At 40.6% G+C, this 21136-nt stretch overlaps 2 protein-coding genes and 1 long non-coding RNA gene across 4 annotated transcripts; 2 read left to right on the top strand and 1 right to left on the bottom strand.

Annotated features, from left to right (window-relative positions):
• The first annotated feature begins 3800 nt into the window (after window positions 1-3800).
• On the top strand, window positions 3801-8363 carry LOC113016595 (gap junction beta-2 protein-like). Its single transcript, XM_026159521.1, has 7 exons — window positions 3801-3863; window positions 4020-4068; window positions 4706-4877; window positions 6527-6679; window positions 6918-7066; window positions 7143-7349; window positions 7495-8363. The coding sequence occupies exons 3-7, from the start codon at window positions 4707-4709 to the stop codon at window positions 7580-7582; spliced, it is 768 nt and encodes a 255-aa protein (XP_026015306.1). The 5' UTR covers window positions 3801-3863; window positions 4020-4068; window position 4706; the 3' UTR covers window positions 7583-8363.
• LOC113016596 (uncharacterized) lies at window positions 4800-13778 on the bottom strand. Its single transcript, XR_003271264.1, has 3 exons — window positions 13725-13778; window positions 13530-13637; window positions 4800-4861 (listed from the first exon to the last, which is right to left on the bottom strand). It is a non-coding gene; the product is annotated as an uncharacterized LOC113016596 (long non-coding RNA).
• LOC113016594 (gap junction alpha-3 protein-like) lies at window positions 9588-19984 on the top strand. Of its 2 annotated transcripts, none has more exons than XM_026159519.1 (5): window positions 9588-9690; window positions 12326-12387; window positions 13389-13477; window positions 13729-14279; window positions 18389-19984. In XM_026159519.1, exons 3-5 carry the CDS (start codon window positions 13409-13411, stop codon window positions 19200-19202), a joined length of 1434 nt encoding a protein of 477 aa, XP_026015304.1. In that variant the 5' UTR covers window positions 9588-9690; window positions 12326-12387; window positions 13389-13408; the 3' UTR covers window positions 19203-19984. The 2 variants fall into 2 exon arrangements, with proteins under 2 accessions (XP_026015304.1, XP_026015305.1); XM_026159520.1 differs by lacking the exon at window positions 9588-9690 and adding an exon at window positions 11014-11043.
• The last annotated feature ends 1152 nt before the right edge of the window (window positions 19985-21136 follow it).

Here is a 21136-nt window from a genome sequence, read left to right as displayed (position 1 = left end):
GCGCTGTTATTCCCCTAATGACTCCATTACAATCACTAACGCCCTCTCTGTCTCAGCTCGTGTCTCCTCATCATGCTGGGTCATGTTACGTGTAGTTATGCACATGAGATTCCAGCCAGGACGTCTGCAATTCTGCACGGGGACGCTTCTGCTTCATTCGTCAACTTTTAACAAGCTGGCAGCTTTTTGTTTGCAAAATATTTGTTTCACAGTTTATATCCGCACCACTCAAACTGCAGCACAGAATGCAGAACTAGTTAGAGCTTCCTCAATAGTCTTCATTTCTGAGCATCCTTATTGTAAACTGAGGAAGTTGTGCTTTATCCTCCCACACGTTGACAAACAGTGGGAAAGGCTCATCGGTCACAGCCATCAGCAACACACAGAGCTGCTCTGTCCTGCAGGGTGACTGTTGCCAAGTTCTGGTTTGGACCTGAAAAATCATCTGACTCTACCTGTTTCAGCTTACAGCCACAAACAGATCGCGCGCACACATTAAACCCCAGCGCAGCTTTGCTTCTTTCTGCTCTCTGACTTCCACACTGCAGAGGAGGTGCAGTGGATGGTCATCCAAACCAAGTTTATTTAGTTGGGAAAATCCAGTATGTCAAAGAAAAGGCAACATGACTAGTCCCACTCATCTTGCACATGAAACTGAGCTCTTTTCTAAAGAGCACTAACCAGCCTGTGAAACATTAAAAAGTGGAAAATTTCTATGAAACTTTACTGGAAGCAAACCTTTCTTGCATTCCCTTTGTTCTTTTACTTCCTGCCAAGGTTATCTTTTTTTTCCCTCTTTAGCAATTGCCTGCTCTGTGTTAGGGTACCTGGGTCGTTGACCCAGTGGTTTCAGTTTTGTACCTTTTATTTGTGTTCTCATCTTAGTTTATTATTGTGAAGGTCTTGGTTTCTGTTTTGCATTTCTATTTTCCCAAGTTCTTCTTGGTGTGTGATTATGTAGTTCTTAAGTTTTGGTTTCCATACTCCCTCTATTCTGTGTCCAGTCAGTCCATGTCTCTGTTCCCTCTGTTGCAGTGCCTGCTTGTGAGTCTGTGTCTGTAAGTTCAGTCTGTAGTTCCTGTTTTACTTTGAAAGTCTGTCTCATGTTATCTGGTTTTGCTTCCTTTGTCTTGTCAGCCCAGATTTGCCTCAGCTGTGTTTCCCTACTGTCTCTCATTCCCTGATTGTTCCCTCTGTGTATTTAAGCCCTGTGTTTTCATCTGTCTGTGTCGTGATCCACCCTCATTCAAGCTGTGTGTTTTGGCTGCGTGCTTGAGTGTTTGTATTTTGAAGTTTGTTACTTTTGAGTTCGGCATTAAAGCTGTTTTTTTGAGTTCATGTTTTGTCTCTGGAGTCTGCACTGTAGGTCCTCCATTTCACCACTCCTGCCTGCACACGACGCCCTGTCCTTATTAGTCGTGATCAATAATTGGTGTTTCATCTCATTACTACTTTGAATTTATATTCCTGAATAAATTTTGATAAAACTTTGTAGAGGTGTAGAGTGAGGTCATGTGAACAGTCCATTATAAGTTGATTTACATCCATCGAGGACTTCAAGGTCAACTTAATAGTTACTGGTGGAAAATGGACGAAAACCTTATAACTTGAAACTATGAATCTCACAAGTTTTGATGTGTATTATCAACATACAGAAAGCACTGAATAAAAATACATTTGGCCTCTGACCTCTGCTTCAAGATCAGTAGTTTGATCTGAAGGTCAAAGTAATAATAATTCTAGACAAGGCTATTTAAAGCTATGTTTTTTATTGCCATTGTTTGTATTATATGTATATTGACATAAAGGGAGTGATATACGGGGATTCTAGCTATCACCTTTCTTTGGATCTCTGACCTCTTCTTGAGGTCAAATAAGATCAAAATTTAATAAAATGCCTTTTATCCTTAAAATCATGCTTAAAAATCTTTGTCTTTGTCATGTACAGGGTGGGCCATTTATATGGATACACCGTAATAACATGGGAATGCTTGGTGATTTCAAAGTCCTGTTTGTGGCACATTAGCATATGTGAGGGGGTAAACTCCTCAAGATGGGTGGTGACCATGGTGGCCATTTAGAAGTCGGCCATCTTGGATGCAACTTTTGTTTTTTCAATAGGAAGAGGGCCATGTGACACATCAAACTTATTGGGTAATGTCACAAGAAAAACAATGGTGTGCTTGGTTTCAATGTAACTTTATTCTTTCATGAGTTTTTTACAAGTTTCTGACCACTTATAAAACGTGTTAAATGTGCTGCCCATTGTGTTGGATTGTCAATGCAAGCCTCTTCTCCCACTCTTCACACACTGATAGCAACACCGCAGGAGAAATGCCAGCACAGGCATCCAGTATCCGTAGTTTCAGGTGCTGCACATCTCGTATCTTCACACCATAGACAATTGCCTTCAGATAAAAGTCTAAGGGGATCAGATCGGGAGACCTTGGGGGCCGTTCAACTGGCCCACGACGACCAATCCACTTTCCAGGAAACTGTTCATCTAGGAATGCTCGGACCTGGCACCCATAATGTGGTGGTGCACCATCTTGCTGGAAAAACTCAGGGAACGTGCCAGCTTCAGTGCATAAAGAGGGAAACACATCATCATGTAGCAATTTCAAATATCCAGTGGCCTTGAGGTTTCCACTGATGAAGAATGGACCCACTATTGTTGTACCCCATATACCACACCAAACCATCACTTTTGTTGTTCCAACAGTCTTGGAGGGATCCATCCAATGTGGGTTAGTGTCAGACCAATAGCAGTGGGTTTGTTTGTTAACTTCACCATTCACAATAAAGTTTGCCTCATCACTGAACAAAATCTTCAGCATGAACTGAGGGTCTTGCTGAATGAAGCTAGGACAGCCACTGATGTTTCTTCATTAGTGACAGTTTTCTTGCGTCCATATTTTGGCAAATCCAACACTGAACCAGTTTCACGAAAGCATGGGAGATGGGTGGTCTCGTAGGGTGTCTTGCACTGAAATCTGCTGCAATGACCCGGTTACTGCGTTCACCAGATATCAACACAATTTAGATCCGCTCCACACGTGTTAACCTCTTCGACATGTCAATGGCTGTGAACAAAGAGAAACTTGTAAATAACTCATGAAAGAATAAAGTTACGTTGAAACCAAGCACACCATTGTTTTTCTTGTGACATTACCCATAAGTTTGATGTGTCCCATGGCCCTCTTCCTATTGAAAAAAACAAAAGTTGTATCCAAGATGGCCGACTTCTAAATGGCCACCATGGTCACCAGCCATCTTGAGGAGTTTGCCCCCCTCACATATACTAATGTGCCACAAACAGGACTTTAATATCACCAACCATTCCCATGTTATTACGGTGTATCCATATAAATGGCCCACCCTGTAAATTACAATAACAGGCTATGATCAGTTAAATATGTAACAATATGAATATCCTTGCACAATGTTCCTAAATAAGGTTTTTGTTGAAAACAATATAAGGTTGTGATCAAAAACATTTTAAATTTGACATTGATTCCTAAACAAAAAAACTGATTTTACTAAGTAATGAAATTAATGCGTTATATCCACATAAAAATATTTCAAAATTATGTCAAGCCTTTTAAAATGGGTTTTAACAGAGCAAATAACAAAACTCTCAGAGTGCTTCTTGTCACAATCCAGAGTTTTTCTTGTTGCTACATTTCTGCTAAAAATATTATCTGTATTTCTCCTCTCTGTTATCTCTTCCTCCTAAAATGCACAATCTGCGCTGTGTTGTTTTATTTTGAAAGTCATCACAGGAAGCTATCAGACATCATCCTGTCTCACTTCACACTGAGAGGCACATCTTTGATTTCATGCAAAGAAAGCAGGAGCTGCAGGTTTGTGTTTTAGTTTCTTAGACTGAGATTTTCTTTTAAATGTGACTGATGCAACAACAGGCTGTGTGTGTGTGTGTGTGTGTGTGTGTGTGTGTGTGTGTGTGTGTGTGTGTGTGTGTGTGTGTGTGTGTGTGCGCGCGCTTTTATACTGAAAAGGATCATGTGGAATACTTTCATGGAGACATCCTGACACTGAAGACACAAGGTAAGAAAACAACAAAGACAAAACAAAAGTTAATCTTAATTCATTTTGGTAAAAGTTGCTTCCAGTTTTTATCAGAATTTCTGTTTTTACTTTACGACAAAACATCTCCAGCTAGAAACAAACCTCTAAATAAGCATGACATGTGAAGTATATCCCAGGTTCTTTCAGTGCAAGTACACATCATCTAAAAAATATGAATGAACCAATCAGTGACCGAGTGTGAACAGTGAAGCTCAGTGAGAACCGCAGCAGTGTGCTTGTACAGTGTGTTTCAGTGTGCTTTTAGATGAGTGGGCTCGGTTCAGTACAGTCCACAGTGGGCAGAGAGGTTCATCAGTTCACATGAATGCTGGCAGTGGACCTTCTCCCCTCCTCCTCTCACTTTCATTCCTTTTCATCCCGTCCTCTTTCAAACTCGTCTTTTGTTCAGCGACGGTCTCTGCTTTCATCGTTTGCCACTGACTTCCTTGTAAATCTGAAATCTGAAATCGGTGTCCATGTGTCAGACGTGTAGAGGCTGTAAAAGTAGCATATAAAAACGACCGTGTAATGACAAGAAATGCAAACGAGTATGCTGATGAATCCCTGTTCTGTAGTGCAAGCATTCCCATTCCCTTGTCACTGTCCTTTCCCCCAGGATGTCTTGGCCCGCTCTGTACACTCAGTTGGTCGGGGCGAACCGTCATGCCACCAGCCTGGGTAAAATCTGGCTCTCTGTGCTTTTTATTTTCCGGGTCATGGTGCTGGTTGTTGCCGCGGAGAGCGTCTGGGGGGACGAGCAGTCTGACTTCACCTGTAACACATTGCAGGTAGGACGTGTCCATTTTTACATCCGATCCACACATGGGATGTAAGTTATAATGACACTTATTTGTTAAAATAAGATTTGGGTTTTATTGTCTGAGCTTGAATTCTGCAGCTCAAAGAATCATTCTCTCACCCCTAGTTCTCGAAGAATACAGAATCTACTCTTCTCACTGGTTTTAATAGATGGCTTCTCTCCACTGGTTTCCTGTCTAAGAACTGACTTCAAAGTTATACTGTAAAGTTTTATACTACATAAAGTATTAATAATCTAAAAAGTAGTCACTATCTATCACCACTTAATATTTTTATTGTGCTTTTATTGTGTCGGGCGCCACTCCTGTCAGCCAGGAAACGGAGACTCTGTGACAAGTTTAAACGACAGCTGAGTGATGGCATGGACCGCAGTATCAGAGGAGTGTTTCGAGCTCTTTGTTGAATTGGTGCCACGAAGAATTAAGACAGTTCTGAAGGCAAAAACAGGTTCATCCCTAACCCTAACCCTAACCCTGTTTCCGGTGTCCTATTCGCGCCTTGTTTACGGTCCAAAACAAGTTAAGCAAGTGAATGAATCAAGCGGCGATTTACATTTCTCTAGATGTCTTGGGCATTTACCCAATATATCTGTAAATGATGTTCATCGACTTGTTGATATTTTTCCCCCGCGCCTCAGAGCAAAAGAGAAAAGGGATTCAAATGTTATATTTCTCAGCTGTCCCTCGTTTATCGTGGGTGTTATGTTCTAAAAAATAACCGGCGATAGGTGAAATCAAGTAGCCAATTTTATGTTTTGAAGGTGCAAAACGTTTTGTGGACATTGTTGACATACAGTTCTGCACTTCAGAGTCACACTGCTAGCGATCGATGCAGTGATTCTGTACTGTACAGGAGAGACGTCACGGAGGAGATTGTCTGCAGCGATCAGGACGCAGGACACAATGTGATGTAAAAATAAGCATGCAAACTTGCACTAAAAAATCCGCGAAACAGCGAGGTGAAAGGTGAACGGGGTTATTAGCGAGGGACCACTGTAATTGTGAAGGTAAGTCACAACATACCCATCGTAAATACTAATGTATAGAAACCCTTACCAGCAATCGTTCATTTTTTGTGTGGCTTTTTTTCACGGTTTGTTGACATGCTGTGTAGGTGTGTACTTGACTAGCTGATATCGACATAACAGGGAAACATCTGGTTTGACTATTCTTCACCTGTAGTTTGAATGCTGAACATTTGCCTGTTTAAATCATAATAACTGTCACTATACAGAGATGTGCTTCTGAATGTGGACGATGTGTCTTCTGCATGCAGTAATGCAGTTCTGCTTGTGTTGAGTGATGTAAACAACTGATCGATCTAAACTCTTTAAACGTCAAAATTGATCATTAGATTTTTTATGACACAACAGTGGTGAGTGTTCCCACCTTCTGCTCTTTGTAACTTAACGCGATCTTTCCGTTTTCGAGTTTTGGACATGATTTTGGAGTATATCTTCGCAGTAGCGATTGACCGCAAAGTAAAGCTACCGGAAATGTACAACCCCACATCCGGTCTCAAACCAGGAAGTTAGCATTTTCTCGTACACAGGGTCTAGTAACTATACACTGATGTTGTCATAATTGTGACGATCATGGTTGGTTTGTTTTTCCCTCAGCCTGGCTGTGAAAACGTCTGCTATGATCAGTTCTTTCCTGTGTCCCACATCCGTCTCTGGTGTCTTCAGCTTGTCTTTGTCTCCACGCCAACACTCCTGGTTGCCATGTATGTGGCCTATCGTAACCACAGAGATAAGAGGAAGCTCCTTCAGGTGTGTGCATTGTTTTATTATGATTACGGCAAAGTCATCGTGATGACAGACAAAATGATGATGTCATTTGGGGCAGCTGTGACAGAGACCTAATTTGCCCCCAATGCATCAATCAGTGTGTGTAAGTTAATAATAGATAAAAAGGCACTTAGGCATGTATGAATGTGTGTGTTTGGGTGAATGAGACTTGTAGTAGAAAGCTCTTTGAGTGCTCAAATGATCTCATCCTGTGCGACAGAGTCCTGGTAGAGCTGGGTTTCTCAGTGCAAAGGGCCAAGATGAGGAGTTAGAGACTCTGAAAAAGCGGAGGCTCCCAATAGCTGGTGCCCTCTGGTGGACATATGCCTGCAGCCTGGTGTTCAGGCTGCTGTTTGAAGCAGGATTCATGTAAGATCAGTGCTTCCTTTTTCCGTCAGTCTCACATGGCTGTTTTGGTTTGATGGTACGATATCTGTGTCTCCAGGTATGCTCTGTATGTGGTGTACGATGGTTTCCAGATGCCACGGCTGGTGCAATGTGATCAATGGCCATGTCCTAACCTGGTGGACTGCTTCATCTCACGTCCAACTGAGAAAACCATCTTCACCGTTTTCATGGCCACTACCTCATCTATCTGCATGGTCCTTAACATGGCTGAACTTGTATATCTTGTCATCAAGGCTGTCTCTAGGTAATAGTATTAATCAGACAGTCAGGTGATTAATCAGCTGATTGACGCAATTCTTTTGTGCATTATTTTTGTTTTTAAGTTTTAAGCTGTGCATTCCATATGCACTTCTTTATATTATATATAATTTATTTATTTTTTCTTGTAGGGGTCTCTGTGATCAGAAGGAGAGGAAATTAGGCAGCAGAGAGAAGATGCGGATCAGGACTAACCAGAAGTCACTTGTTTCAACCTGATTTTGAAATGTAGCTAGAAGACGGAGGGTGGAGAAGAAACTGATAAAAACATTGTCATTTTAGAGATATAATGCATGTGTGAGAATCATAAATGTAAATACAACTCACAAATTGGACATTTTCAATGATAATCTATAGAAAATCAAGGGGTGGAGAGGATGTTAGCATCTTAAAACTATACTTTCATGTTAAATGAGGTTGTATGTAGATAAGCTGTTTAACAAATAAAAATGTAAATACATCATGTGCATTTAACTACATGTGTTTAATGTTGAAGTCATTTTAAATACTTTTTATTCTGTTCAATGTCCAGAATCATGTTCTATAAATTGTTTGTAGAAAGAAAAAAATGGGGACAGCTACAATTTCCTATGAGTACAAAGCAAGCAGACCACAAGAAGGCAGTAATGTAAAGCAGCAGTCCCCAACCCCTGGGCCTTGTCCTGATTGAAAGGTCCTGATGAAAAGCCACTGATGTACAAATATTTACAAAAAGTTGTATTTTTCATAATAATTAATTGAATGCAAAAAGTCTCCAGATAACATTTAATCTTCTTTTCATTTGACTGGTTATGTAGTTTATTCTTATGATATTTATGATGTTTGTTTTTAAAGGAATGAAAAAGACAAACCCATGAATTCTTTTGTTCTGTAATGAGATACTGTACTCTGCTGACCCCTGCTGGTGAGCAAACAGGTCTGCAACAATTCCTTCCCCTACCCAGAGGGACTTTTTTTGGGTGACACAAAACTAAGTGATAACATAGGTGAATAGATGGTGTCACCCCATTCTTTGTAGTTGTTAAGAAGCAACAACAAAAAACTTGTTTTCTTTTACAGAAAAAGAAAAAACTTTGCAACATTTTGGAGTGAAAAAAGGTTTTTAAAAAAGATACAGTGACATTTATAATTTATTTGTCTCTGCCTGCATTCCTAAGACTGTGGATGTTATTTATCACTCTACTTTTCACATTTATTGCAGTCAACATTTATACTATGAATCACTTAATCTCACATGAATACTGAGGTAGTCTTTTCTGTTTAAAAGATGTGAAAATGGGCTATATGTCAGTGTTTAATTATAAGGCTGTCATTGGGTGGATAGAATTCATTTTATTGTACACTGGCGCTCTGGGCCATATTAAGCTTGGCCACACGGCTGACTATTGCTGCAAGATTTTCATGTCTGTACTAAGCTTGGGATAACTGATTTTAGTTTCTGTGTTTTCTGCTTCTGTTTATATTTTGTCTTTACATTTGTATTTTGTTGTGTTTAATTTCTGTTATCCTGTATCTTTTATTATTAAAACTTGATGGTGTTTAATGCGTCTATTCTTTTAAATTTCATTTAAAATATCATCTTTGTAACTGAATGTAATTTACTTGTAACTAAATGTCATGTATGTAACACTCATGTAATGTAACACTTTAACATGTAAATTCCTTTTGGGGGCTAAAAACTGTTGCAATATGAAGAACTTGTAGAAAGATGAGCTTACTTTTACACTTCAATTTTTGTCTGTTTTTTTTCTGATTTCTCCATTTTTGACATCAGTAATCTTCCATATTGATGTTTATTTGTAATGACAGTAAAAAAGCTAGTAAGTTATTAGCTAATACCCAGAGGGTGTTTTACCTCATACTGCAACAAGGAACAATCCAAATATTTATTTTTCCCTTAACAGAAGTTGTTAAATAAAATTTTTGTCTGGTCAGGAATGTGATAGTTGCGTTACACCACATATACACGCGCGCGCACTCAAACGCGCGCCTTCCCCTTACCACCCCCCTCCTGCGCCCCTTGCACGGGGACACCAATGTTTGACAGTGGCGGATGGCCTTGGCCACGCGGGACGCAGCCGCTGTGCTTCGCCTTCGCGGGACAGGTTCCACACGCGCCCTTTTTTTTTAGACTAGACTAGCCTCGCGTATTCTTCTTTTCTTTTTCCCTCCTTTTTTGTTGTTAACTTTCTCTCTCTGTTACTCTGTGTATTGCTCTCTCTGTGTCTCTCTCCCTCCCTTCTCCCTTCTATCAATCTGCCCAATCTTCTCTTGGTTGCCCCGAGAACCTCCGTGGGACTAAAAGAAAAAAGAAGAGAAGAAACGCGGTAAGCAGGGTCACCGTAGAGTGATGCTGGAGGTTGAAGTGGGAGGGAAGAGGCATTATCATCTTTCCACCTGCTGGATTATCAGCACCTCTCATGATGCGTTCACATCCATGTGGGAAAGACGGCAGACAGGAAGCCACAAATCCAAACCAATATCGTCCAGGCTTAAATAATCTTTGGGAAAAAAGAATGCATTTTGTGGGGTCTTAGGCTAGATTTTGATACTTTAGTTAAAAAATAAGTTTTTTTTAAAAGAGCCATGGACAAGAAACTAATGGAAAACAGGCGGTAGGACTGTTTTTTTGTTTTTAAATAAATTTGAGGTCAACTGTAGGGAAGCTTACATTTTAGTTTTGATGGATATTTAAATGCAACCATTGCTAGTTGTTTATCTTTTGTATAGGAGACACACTGTCTAATGTTACCACGAAAGGAAGAACCTTCCTGTAGTTTTTCTGCTTGTTGGAATTGTACTGTGTGACTTGCTGTAGTAAATGGAGGAAATAAGTTGCTGCTCCTAACCAGCCAACCAGCTGCTGAATTGATTATTTCCATACTCTCTTTAGATGCTGTGTGCCATTCTATAAATCTTTGCACACTTTAAAAAAAAATTTGTTTTGTACTTTTAGTATCTTAGGCAACTTTGGGCCCATTTATTCACTTGTGTGTACAGTTAGAAACTCTTTCCACATTTTTGGAATGGCACTTTTAGACATACATTTACATTTTTAATATATGTATCAAAAATATCTTTTCTTAAAAGCAAACTGCATTTAATCATCTTCAGTACTATTCCACACCATGTGAAACTAATTGCTTAAACACTGAGCACGGTCTTCTCAGGTTTCTGGATATACACTAAGGTAGTTGATTAACTGAGTAATGAACAGAATTGTCTTTTATTGTGACTGTGCATATTTTCGGATTTCGTTGTGCAAATGGCAGGCCAGGAGTTAACTGTTTGGGCTGTTTTAGCACAAAGACCTCTGATCCATCAAAAGCACACAGCAGCCAGAACAATATCCATCTGGCAGCTTCCCTATTGTCTGCCATGGCCGATGGTATTTCATCACGTCAACACATCATGTACATGTACACATACCACCGTTAGACTGGTGAATTAGTAGCCATTTGTCATTTGAGAATATGTTTCACGTGTAAGACATCTGAAAAGTCTTTGTTATTTATTTATTTGTGTTTCTAAGCAGTTTTTTAAGAACACAGTTAAATCAAGACCACGATATTTCCTTTCTGTCTATGGAGCTTCCGTTCTCTCTCTTTCTCTTTTTCTTTTACTCAGTTGACCTACCTCTCATCAGACACAAATTCCTGGATTTACATTTTATTTTGGAAGTAAGTTACACAGTATGCAGGAGTACAGAACACTGCTGAAACTTTAGAATGCGTGTATATGTTTGTGTGCGTTCATATCAGGGAATCCCAGGCAAACATTTGCCCCCATCAGCATTCCTGGGATGTGATGAGTCCGGCATTCAACAGCGACAACCTGTTATTCACTCACTTCACTTCTCACAGATGGCCAGCCATTGTCCACTAACCAGCCAGTCTCGCATCACACACACATACCAATGCAAGTACACACAAATTTGGCACATCCAAAAGCAAATGTATACCATGGAATAACTATCAAACAATCAGACACATGCAGTGCTACTGTGAGCATTGGATTGCACCAAAATGTCAGATGAAGAAAAAAGAGTGAAATTAAATCAAAGTAGTGATAAATGAGCGCTTTTAAACTGCAGCTACCAATTCTTAGTAGTACACTTTGTTCAGAGTACTTGACTGTTCCGGGTCCTCTGTGGAACCTCTTTCTCCTTTTTCATGTAATTCCACATGGAATCTATGAAGCTAAAACCTGGACTCTGTGAAGATCCAACACATTCTCATCCCAAAACGTAACATACCGACACTATGAGATAAGTTGTCGGTATGTTAAGCTTTCGGAGGCACGAGAACTGTTTGGAATGAATCTACACATCTGATCATGCATCGCTTTGGAAAACACTATCTGATATGGTTAAGGTTAGGGTTAAGGTTACGGTTAGGGCTGGAATACACAGCTGGAATGTGTGTTACCTCCGCGAGCATCATTCTTTTGGATTCCATCCACAATCCGGAGCGTATCATAGGGATGCGGAAGGTTACCTTTGAGATGCCATGGGACGTGACAAATCGTAGTTATGCTACATGTTGGGAATGAGAATGCTCTGAAAGGTCATACCATTCGCTGCCGGACTCAATTTAGCTAGTTCTTTATGTCTTATGCTATGTTTCTGGGGTTTTCATCATGCTGCAGAATTAATTTTGAAGTTATCACTCTATAGACCTGTGTGATTGATAATTTAAAATATCTGAACTGTTTAAAAAATTTGGACAGTTCTTAGCACTGGTACTAATCCTAGCATCAGGTGAGGAGTAACAAGACCCTTTCCGATGCCATACTATAAGTATATGGCATCATTTGTACCTACTGTGCACTAAAATGTTTCTGGTTAAAAAAAAGATTCATATTGGCATCAGCATCAAAAAGCTCTGTATCCTTTTTTGTGTGATGTCTGTATGATGATGAGCCCAAAAAGCTAATACAAAGCATTTTGTGTCTTCCTTCCAGATATAGTTTTTGTTCTGATTTCTGGTCGATGGATTTATCACTGACAACACAACAATATTTTAGTAAGTCAGCTTAATTTGTCTTTTTTTTTTTTTCCAAAACAATCCAACTTATTTGAAATTTTATTTTGAAGTCTTTTCTCTTCTTGATTTTAGCATTGAAGTTCGAAAGTAGTTATGCTTTCTGTGCTCAGTTGAAAAGAGCTTTTTGGGCAGCAGCCAAGTTTTTGTAAAATTTCACAGTGAAACACCAAGGTTTAAATGGTAAAAGAAGATATTTCTAGGTATTGTAAGGCAAGATACTGCTTGAGATGTTCATGCAGTTATTTTGTTGGTAAGTATTAACAGCACTCGTTTATATGAAGCAATATTTCAGAATATCAAAGAATTTTGTTTTTGATGATGATAGCCTTTATATTGTAAGGTCTTTACCTTATAATATAAAGCCCCTTGAGACAATTACTGTTGAGATATAAATAAAATTTAATTGTATTGAACTAAATATATGAATAACTGTGGCTTAGATGAATACTTTCAAAAGTTTCTAGGCTAAAGAGTTTATAGATGAACTGGCCGTTAGATCTCATTAGGACTCTCTAGTCTGTGTTTGACACAGACTAAAAATGGAACAATGCTAGTTTTTTATGTTTCATGGAAAAGAAGTGTCAAACTGATTGCAGGAAGAGGAAGCGAATGTTTGGCATAAGAAAAAAGGGAAACAGACTGACAGAGATCGAATGATTCCTCATAAACGTCCTGGAAAATACACTCACCGAACACTTGATTAGGACACTTGCTAGTACTGATTTTCAGAACTGGCTTAATTCTTTGTGAATTCAACAAGATGCTGTATACATTCCTCAGAGATTTTGATACATACTGACATGATTTGCTGTGATGAGAGACACAGACACACACAGACACCTACAATCAGACATAGAGACACAAGGTAAAACAGTATCAGCCATAAAAGTTCAGATAAAATCCTAAATACTGACTTTCTGTGGTATTGTTCTTTAATTGACTTTTTGTTGTTCACCATAGACTCTCATGTCTCTCTGCAGGCTAGAAAACTGAGAGAAGCATGGGTGACTGGAGTTTTCTAGGGCGACTGCTGGAGAATGCTCAAGAACACTCCACTGTGATTGGAAAGGTGACCGACTATTGATAACAAAAACATGATCTGTTAAACATATTAAGCTTACCTTTTGATGATTTTCACTGTATTTCCTTTTCATAGAACTTTTGATACGCCAACATTGTTGATGACATTTTCTGGTTTTCAGTTTGGTAAAGGGTAGACCATACTGACACTGTGGAGAAACCACAAGCTTTAGTTACCCTCTGCATTATCCAGGAAGTACTAACTACTGTGCTTCTAACTGTCGTGTTTGTCCAACCCAGGTTTGGCTCACAGTCCTCTTCATCTTTCGAATTTTGGTGCTGGGTGCAGCAGCTGAAGAAGTTTGGGGTGACGAGCAATCAGACTTTACCTGTAACACACAGCAGCCCGGTTGTGAAAACGTTTGCTATGACGAGGCATTTCCCATCTCCCACATCCGTTTCTGGGTGCTGCAGATCATCTTTGTCTCCACACCAACCCTCATCTACCTGGGCCATGTACTACACATTGTTCGCATGGAGGAGAAGAGGAGGGAGAGGGAAGAGGAGCTCAGAAAGGCCGGACGACACCAGGATGACCATGACCCTCTCTATCACAATGGAGTTGGTGATGGTGGAGGGAAAAAGGAGAAACCCCCAATTCGTGACGAACATGGAAAAATCAGGATACGCGGGGCATTATTGAGGACCTACATCTTCAACATAATATTCAAGACTCTGTTTGAAGTGGGTTTCATTCTGGGGCAGTACTTCCTGTATGGATTCCAGCTGAGGCCTCTCTATAAATGTGGCCGCTGGCCCTGCCCCAATACTGTGGACTGCTTCATCTCCAGGTAAGAAAGTTCAGTTTTATTGTTTTGCATCACAATCAAAGATTTTTTTCTTTGTGTCTGTTTAATAATTCTTCATTATACTCTACACATACATCCTGTCACTCAGTTATATTTACTGAGTCTATCACTCTCTATGTTCTTGTACAACACTAATAGTCTAAACAACACCCCACATAGCAAAATTGGTATGGCCCAGATCTGGCCCACACAATGTGCTTAGACATGGCCCACATACCGCAAAGAATGACGGCCCTTTGGTGGCCCAGATCTGGTTTGCAAGAGGTGGCCCACACATGGGCCAGCACAAGGCCAGTTGCAGACACACTGGTGGTCCTGTGCTGGCCCCTGTGTGGATTACCTCTGGCAAACCAGATCTGGGATACCAAAGGGCCGTCATTCTTTGTGGTATGTGGGCCATGTGTAAGTTGTGTGCAGCCATGGGCCAGTTGTAGACACACTGCTGGCCCTGTGCTGGCCCAGAACAGTTTCAGCTCTGGCCCCAGATGTCAGCCTAATGTGTACCTTAATCAAGCCATGTAATAACAACATGTGCCAGAACATAATAGTGCAAAAGTAACATGACGAAACTCTGTTCAGACAGTGAATGGACTAATTCTTAGATAATGCTTTACTACTCTCCCGGATTACTCAAAGTGCTCCACATTCACCCAATCACACACTCTCTCTAAACTGGGTGCTTCCTAACTACATTCATACACATTCACACTCTTGACATGCAGACTAGAGGAGCCAGGGATCGAACCAATAACCTTCCAATCAGTAGTGATAAACATGAGTAAACCCTCACTAGGTTTTGGATAAAGTGTACACTCACAAACCTGTCAAACCTGCATTTGAAACGCTGGCTACAATAGCAGTATAGTATTGCAACATGGCATTTGGGTCTTCTAACTAAAATAGGAAAATAGGAACATAAATAGTGCCATCATTGCCAGACCTGGCCCACATCTGGTAGACATACATCCTGCCATGACACCAGTCAGTCAGAAGTGCTAGCTTGATGCCAGATCCGGGCCAGACCTGTCTGCGATGTGGGACCTTTTGTTTCTAAATGAAAAAGAGCAATTCTGGCTGGCATTGCAGTTTGATCAGTTGTAGTGTTGTGGCTAATAGACTGCTTCAAAGAGTTGAAAGAAAACAACAATTAATATTCCTGTCTCCAACAGGGTTGCCACTAGGGATGGGTATCGTTTAGGTTTTATCCGATACCGGTGCCAAACCGGTACTTTTGAAACGGTGCCGGTGCTTAAACGGTGCTTAAACCGGTGCTTAAGATAAGATAAGATAAGATAAGATAACCTTTATTAGTCCCACACGTGGGAAATTTGTTTTGTCACAGCAGGAAGTGGACAGTGCAAAAGTTATGAGGTAAAAATTAGAATACAATAAGAATAAATACAGTACACAACTGTACAGAATAGAATAAAATAAAATAAATATACAATAAGATAAAAATAGAATACAAATACAAATACTATATACAACTGAGTAAAAATACAACGATGACAGAAAGGATTATTGCACTTAGTATTATTGCATATGTATGGATGTGTGTGCTTGATCAGTTAAAGTCTTTATTATGGAGTCTGACAGCAGTGGGGAGGAAAGACCTGCGAAATTTCTCCGTCCCACACCGTGGGTGCCGCAGTCTCCCACTGAAGGAGCTGCTCAGTGCTGTCACAGTCTGCTGCATGGGGTGGGAGATGTTGTCCAACAGGGATGACAGCTTAGCCGCCGTTCTCCTGTCACTCACCACCTCCACTGGGTCCAGAGGGCATCCTAGAACAGAGCTGGCCCTTCGGATCACCCTGTTCAGTCTCTTCCTGTCCCCAGCAGAGATGCTGCCGCCCCAGCAGACCACACCATAAAAGATAGCAGAAGCCACAACAGAGTCATAGAAGGTCTTCAGGAGTGGGCCCTCCACTCCAAACGACCTGAGTCTCCGCAGCAGGTACAGCCTGCTCTGCCCTTTCCTGTAGAGGGCGTCTGAGTTATGAGTCCAGTCCAGTCTATTGTTCAGATGAACACCAAGGTACCTGTAGCTGTCCACAGCCTCAATGTCCATACCTTGGATGTTCAGTGGTTGCAGTGGAGAATGCTTGTGCCTGCGGAAGTCTACCACCAGTTCCTTGGTTTTACTGGCGTTGATCTGGAGGTAGTTCTGCTGGCACCAGTCCACAAAGTCTTGGGTCAGACCTCTGTACTCCTTGTCGTCCCCATCAGTGATGAGGCCGACTATTGCAGAGTCATCAGAGAACTTCTGCAGGAAGCACTGGGTGGAATTGTGGGAGAAGTCTGCAGTGTAGAGAATGTAAAGAATGGAAAACACAAAACTGGTCCAAAAACCTCTCATGTTCAGCTGTTTTTTTGTAAAAAGATAACAATGTTAGCCTTTTCTGCAGCTATAGGGGATTTATGACATCACTCTTGGCTGGAAGCAGTGCTTAAACAATGGAAAAAACACAAACTTTGTCCAAAAACCTCTCATGTTTAACTGTTTTCCACTTTTTCTTTGGTCATTTTAGCCTTTTTGGCCAGGGTGAAGGGAGTATCTGCCATCAAACAAGAAGACAGCCGCATGTAGCTATGATGATGTTTGCTAGTTCACCTTACATGCATTCATTTAATAACGTGGTTAGCCTACTCAACGTAAATTACACACGGACAACATTAAGCTACTCACGCAGAGAAGAACGGCGGCTGCTGCCATCATCATCCGTCATCATTTCTGCTACACTGGCAGGGCTAGGGGCCAGGACTCTCCTCTTCGTGTTTTTGGGGGATGTTGCTAACTCCGGGTCCGATAACAGGTAACCCACCCGCAGGGTGCTCGGTGTGAGGTCTCACAGCAAGCTATCAAATACGGCGCATTTCTCGGCTTTTAAAAAAAACGCTATGCGTCGCCAGGTGCTTCATCGGATTTGAGGTGTTACCTCCTTTGACAGTATCACAGTATCAGCTTAAAGCACTTGTTGCAGGCTGCTGAGTTTGCTAATTTTGCTGTGAAGTACAGCCAGACTTTTGACCGCTTTGCCTTGGTCATTTTTAATCTGTAGCTCTGCTCTAAAAGAACGTACGTACCTGGCCCCGCCTACTATCCTGGGAAACGTAAAATGATTGGCTAGAATCTAAAGCGTATCACAGCTCATGAAAAAAAAGCACCGAAATAAAGCACCGAAATGTGCGCTGCTTTTCGGTCTGGTTACTACCGTTTATGTCAGAACCGGTGCCATCATGGCACCGGATACCGGTACCCATCCCTAGTTGCCACATTACTAGAATTTTGATACCCAATAGTATTTAAATACCACAGGGGCAAAAAAACAAAACAAATTACGAATCATCTTTCCTTTCCTGGAAGAGGTAGAAATAATGAGCTAAATGAGGGTGGTTTAAGTGTCTGATTAGGTCTGTTTTTAAGAAGCTTTTCAGTGTCAGAAGTCAGTTTATTTATAAATAAACAAAATGCTCTTAACACTCATTATCAGACAGTTTGTATCACATTAGTATGTTGTATGATGTCAATAATAGTGATAACCTTAGCATGGTCAAATCAAATCTTTTGTTTGTAAGTGGCAGTCAGTATGAATCAAGGCAAAGGGCTTAAAGAGAAGCCTTATTTCAATATCTGGATGAATCTAGGGCCTGCAAAAAGGCTCAAGGATTATTTTGAATTATTTTGAACTGACAATCATGCAAAGCTACTCTAGGAGAGAGACCCAGTTGGAAGTACAGTGTACAAGCGAGTACAGTAAGGTTCATTTCAGTTAACACAAGAGGATTTTGTGTTTACAGAGGGAGTCTAAAGTAAAAGGACATAGTATGAATAAATAGTATATTGAATAGTAAGGAGCTAGTTACTTTAGTCTATGAAGATATTGTTCAAATACTAACATTTTTCCCCTTGTGGTTTATTTAAAATTGATTATCACCAAGTGTTCCCACTGCAGCCTTTATCGCTTTAACAATGAGAAATCCAACAATAACATTGGATTTTCTTCCTTCTTTTTCTTTTAATGTTACATTTCCTATTATACACTGGTGTGATTTGTTAATCACAACCTCTTTTTGTTCCTCTGTTACCATAGGCCCACTGAAAAGACAATCTTCATCATCTTTATGCTGGTCGTTGCCTGTGTCTCTTTGGTCCTCAACCTGCTGGAGATCTATCACCTAGGCTGGAAGAAAGTAAAGCGAGGGGTCACCAATGAGTTTGCACCTGACAGCGAGTCACTGATTCTGGCTGAAGATGAGCCCACAGACGCAGAGACAATCCCTGAGCAGACCTCTCCTTTGGTGCTCGACTGTCTGCCGACATTTGGCAGCGTGAGTGTGACGGGAGACGGGGCAGCTGAGGGAGGGGCCTACAGCCCACCAGAGTCTTCCCCTGCTGTGACCTCCTTAAACGCTGCGACCACCCCTGTGCCTGCTGGGATGAAGATGGACAACACGGCGTTCCACCCAGACGACTTCTTGTTGGATGCTGCTTCTTTTTATAGCAGCAGTGAGAAAGTGGGTGTTGGAAGTCAAGGACAGCTGGTGGTGATGGAGCAGAACTGGAACAACATGGTGCTGGAAGTCCACGATCTGAATGGAAAAAATTCAGCCTCAGCCTCCTCCTCTCCTGAAGTGGAAAAGACCCCAACACCAGAGGAGCAGCAATCTGCATTTCCCACACTTCCGCGCAACACCCCTCTTTCTTCTCTCATGCCAAAGGAGACGGCAATGAAAGAGGAAACTGCTGTCATCACAGCACCTAAGGTCCTGCACAGTGACTTCACTGTGGTAACCAGGGCAGAGATGCATCAGCCTCCTGCTGCTGCGGGGACAGACAACCGCAAGCCAAGTCGGGCCAGCAAGAGTGGCGGTGGACGAGCTCGCCCCGATGACCTGGCCGTGTAGCTAAAACACACACTCACTCACACTTTTACCCAACTATGCATGCATGCTCTATACTCAGAGAGAGCCTACACATGCTTTTTTTTTTCTTTTAATATGCACTGCAGCATAAAACCACACCTAAGCATGCACTTCAGCATGAGCCTGATGCCTACTGGAGTTGGCTGCTTAGTTTATAGTCAGCATTGCGAATCTGAAATGATGCCCTACATAGATATTGACAACATCAGGGTATGTCCACATTAGTTTCTTAACGTGTAAGTTTTCAGTTCAAAGGAGGTTCAAATTGTTTAGAGTAATGGCTGTGCACATGGGGGTCCATTTTTTTCGTTTACGAACATATAAAAACATCCAGATTATTTTTATTTTATTTTTTTATTATTAGGTTTAGAGGCTAAATTAAATAGACCAAGAAACTATATCTTTTGTATGTAGATTTTTTCAAGACCAAAAATCCTGTCAGGCCATGGTTGTCATTCCAGCTTAGAGTTTTCAGGAATTTTCTTGTAGCCATGATATTGCCCACTGAAAAAGTATCACTAAAACAACCCCCAGCCAATTTAAGCTAATCATATCAAATCCATTGTTTTAGTAGTTTACTGACACAAAGACAGAAATGCAGAAGTCAATTTTGCTGCTACTTAATTTTGCTTCTCTGGCCATTCTCTCACTCCTCTTTGACAAAAGAATAACACAGGATAAGAAATCTAGATGATATTTAATGTAACTGCACACTTAAAATATCCACACAGCCAGCAAAAATACATATAAGGAAAGGTTATTGTGATGATGATGATGACTGGACCTACTAATAAGTTTTTGTGCAGTTTTTTTTAATTTTCATCTTTCTTTTATTTCTTTCCTGTGAGACATCAGAGGAAAGGTTTGCACTTTTGTTTCTTGAGCTTTAATTTTTCTTGTGATGTGATGGTGGAGCTGAAGTGTCGTAAGTGTGTAGAACTCGTCCATCTCTGTGTACGCTCTCTACACAGCCTGTAGTTTTAATAAATAGAGGGATTCACCAGCATTAGAAAATAGCAGGTGACCATAAAGCAGGCCCACCCAGAGATGTAGTTCTAAGGCTTTACAGGCTGTGTGTGTGTCTGCATTTAGGTATATTTATAATGTTTCGTGTTTACAAAATAATATCTCTGCGGTTACATCAGGGTAAACTATATATAAATATGTAAATACATAATAATTAACAGCATTGATATGCACGACAAGACTTTATACAGAACTACCTATGTTTTTAAAAAGTTTGTCTCTGATCAAACTGCAGTTTTACATAAGAAACCAAAAACCATAAATGCTTTAACATTTTACTGACTTTGAGCCAAAGTTTGTCACTATGCAAAACCCCTTAGCATAAGAGTTGAGTCGACTAATAAGACAGTATTTCAAAGTTCCTTACTGAACAGGTTTAAGTTTTGCAGCTTGAACTGAGTATAAAAACTGCCTTCTTTCTGCTGGTTGTGTTTGCAGTGTGGCACGGAAGTGTTGAGTTCCCTGGAGCTCTTTTGTTTAGGAGGACTCTTAAGTTAATTTTCTAGATGAGCTGTAGATTATGCTGTAGCTCTTAGATTTTTTTGAGAGAAAAGAAAGCAATATGATCTAAGAAGTGTTCATTTTTACTTTGCTGTTAGTAATTAACACATCCCACATAGGAATGTTCATTTATGTCCTGTTTTTCTATTAATTCCTGCCAGATTAAAAACACAAGAAAACACATGGATAATGGTTTATGCATTCTAGGTTGTTATGTTGCTTATTAGTAACTTCCCTAAAGCTTTAATTTACCCAATTTTATCCATTGGGGGGAAAAAAGTCAGCCTTGCATCAGGACAGCAAGAGAGAGTGGTTTGGAGCAAACTGTGTTTTGTATTTTTGCAACTTTGTGTTCCTCTATGAACAGATTTGAGTTGCTTATAAATGAC

The sequence above is a fragment of the Astatotilapia calliptera genome, chromosome 23 (assembly GCF_900246225.1).
Source record: "Astatotilapia calliptera chromosome 23, fAstCal1.2, whole genome shotgun sequence".
Lineage (NCBI taxonomy): Eukaryota > Metazoa > Chordata > Actinopteri > Cichliformes > Cichlidae > Astatotilapia > Astatotilapia calliptera.
Note: the sequence above shows the minus strand (reverse complement) of the source record. Positions and strands in the feature narration are given on the sequence as shown.

Bases quoted from the DNA above. Each gene is read 5' to 3' on its own strand.
- LOC113016595 (XM_026159521.1), top strand. From the start codon at position 4,707: ATGTCTTGGCCCGCTCTGTACACTCAGTTGGTCGGGGCGAACCGTCAT. The intron at 4,878-6,526 runs GTAGGACGTGTC...TTTTTCCCTCAG, and splicing joins TCACCTGTAACACATTGCAG to CCTGGCTGTGAAAACGTCTG. The intron at 7,067-7,142 runs GTAAGATCAGTG...CTGTGTCTCCAG, and splicing joins CTGTTTGAAGCAGGATTCAT to GTATGCTCTGTATGTGGTGT.
- LOC113016594 (XM_026159519.1), top strand. From the start codon at position 13,409: ATGGGTGACTGGAGTTTTCTAGGGCGACTGCTGGAGAATGCTCAAGAA. The intron at 13,478-13,728 runs GTGACCGACTAT...TGTCCAACCCAG, and splicing joins ACTCCACTGTGATTGGAAAG to GTTTGGCTCACAGTCCTCTT. The intron at 14,280-18,388 runs GTAAGAAAGTTC...CTGTTACCATAG, and splicing joins GTGGACTGCTTCATCTCCAG to GCCCACTGAAAAGACAATCT.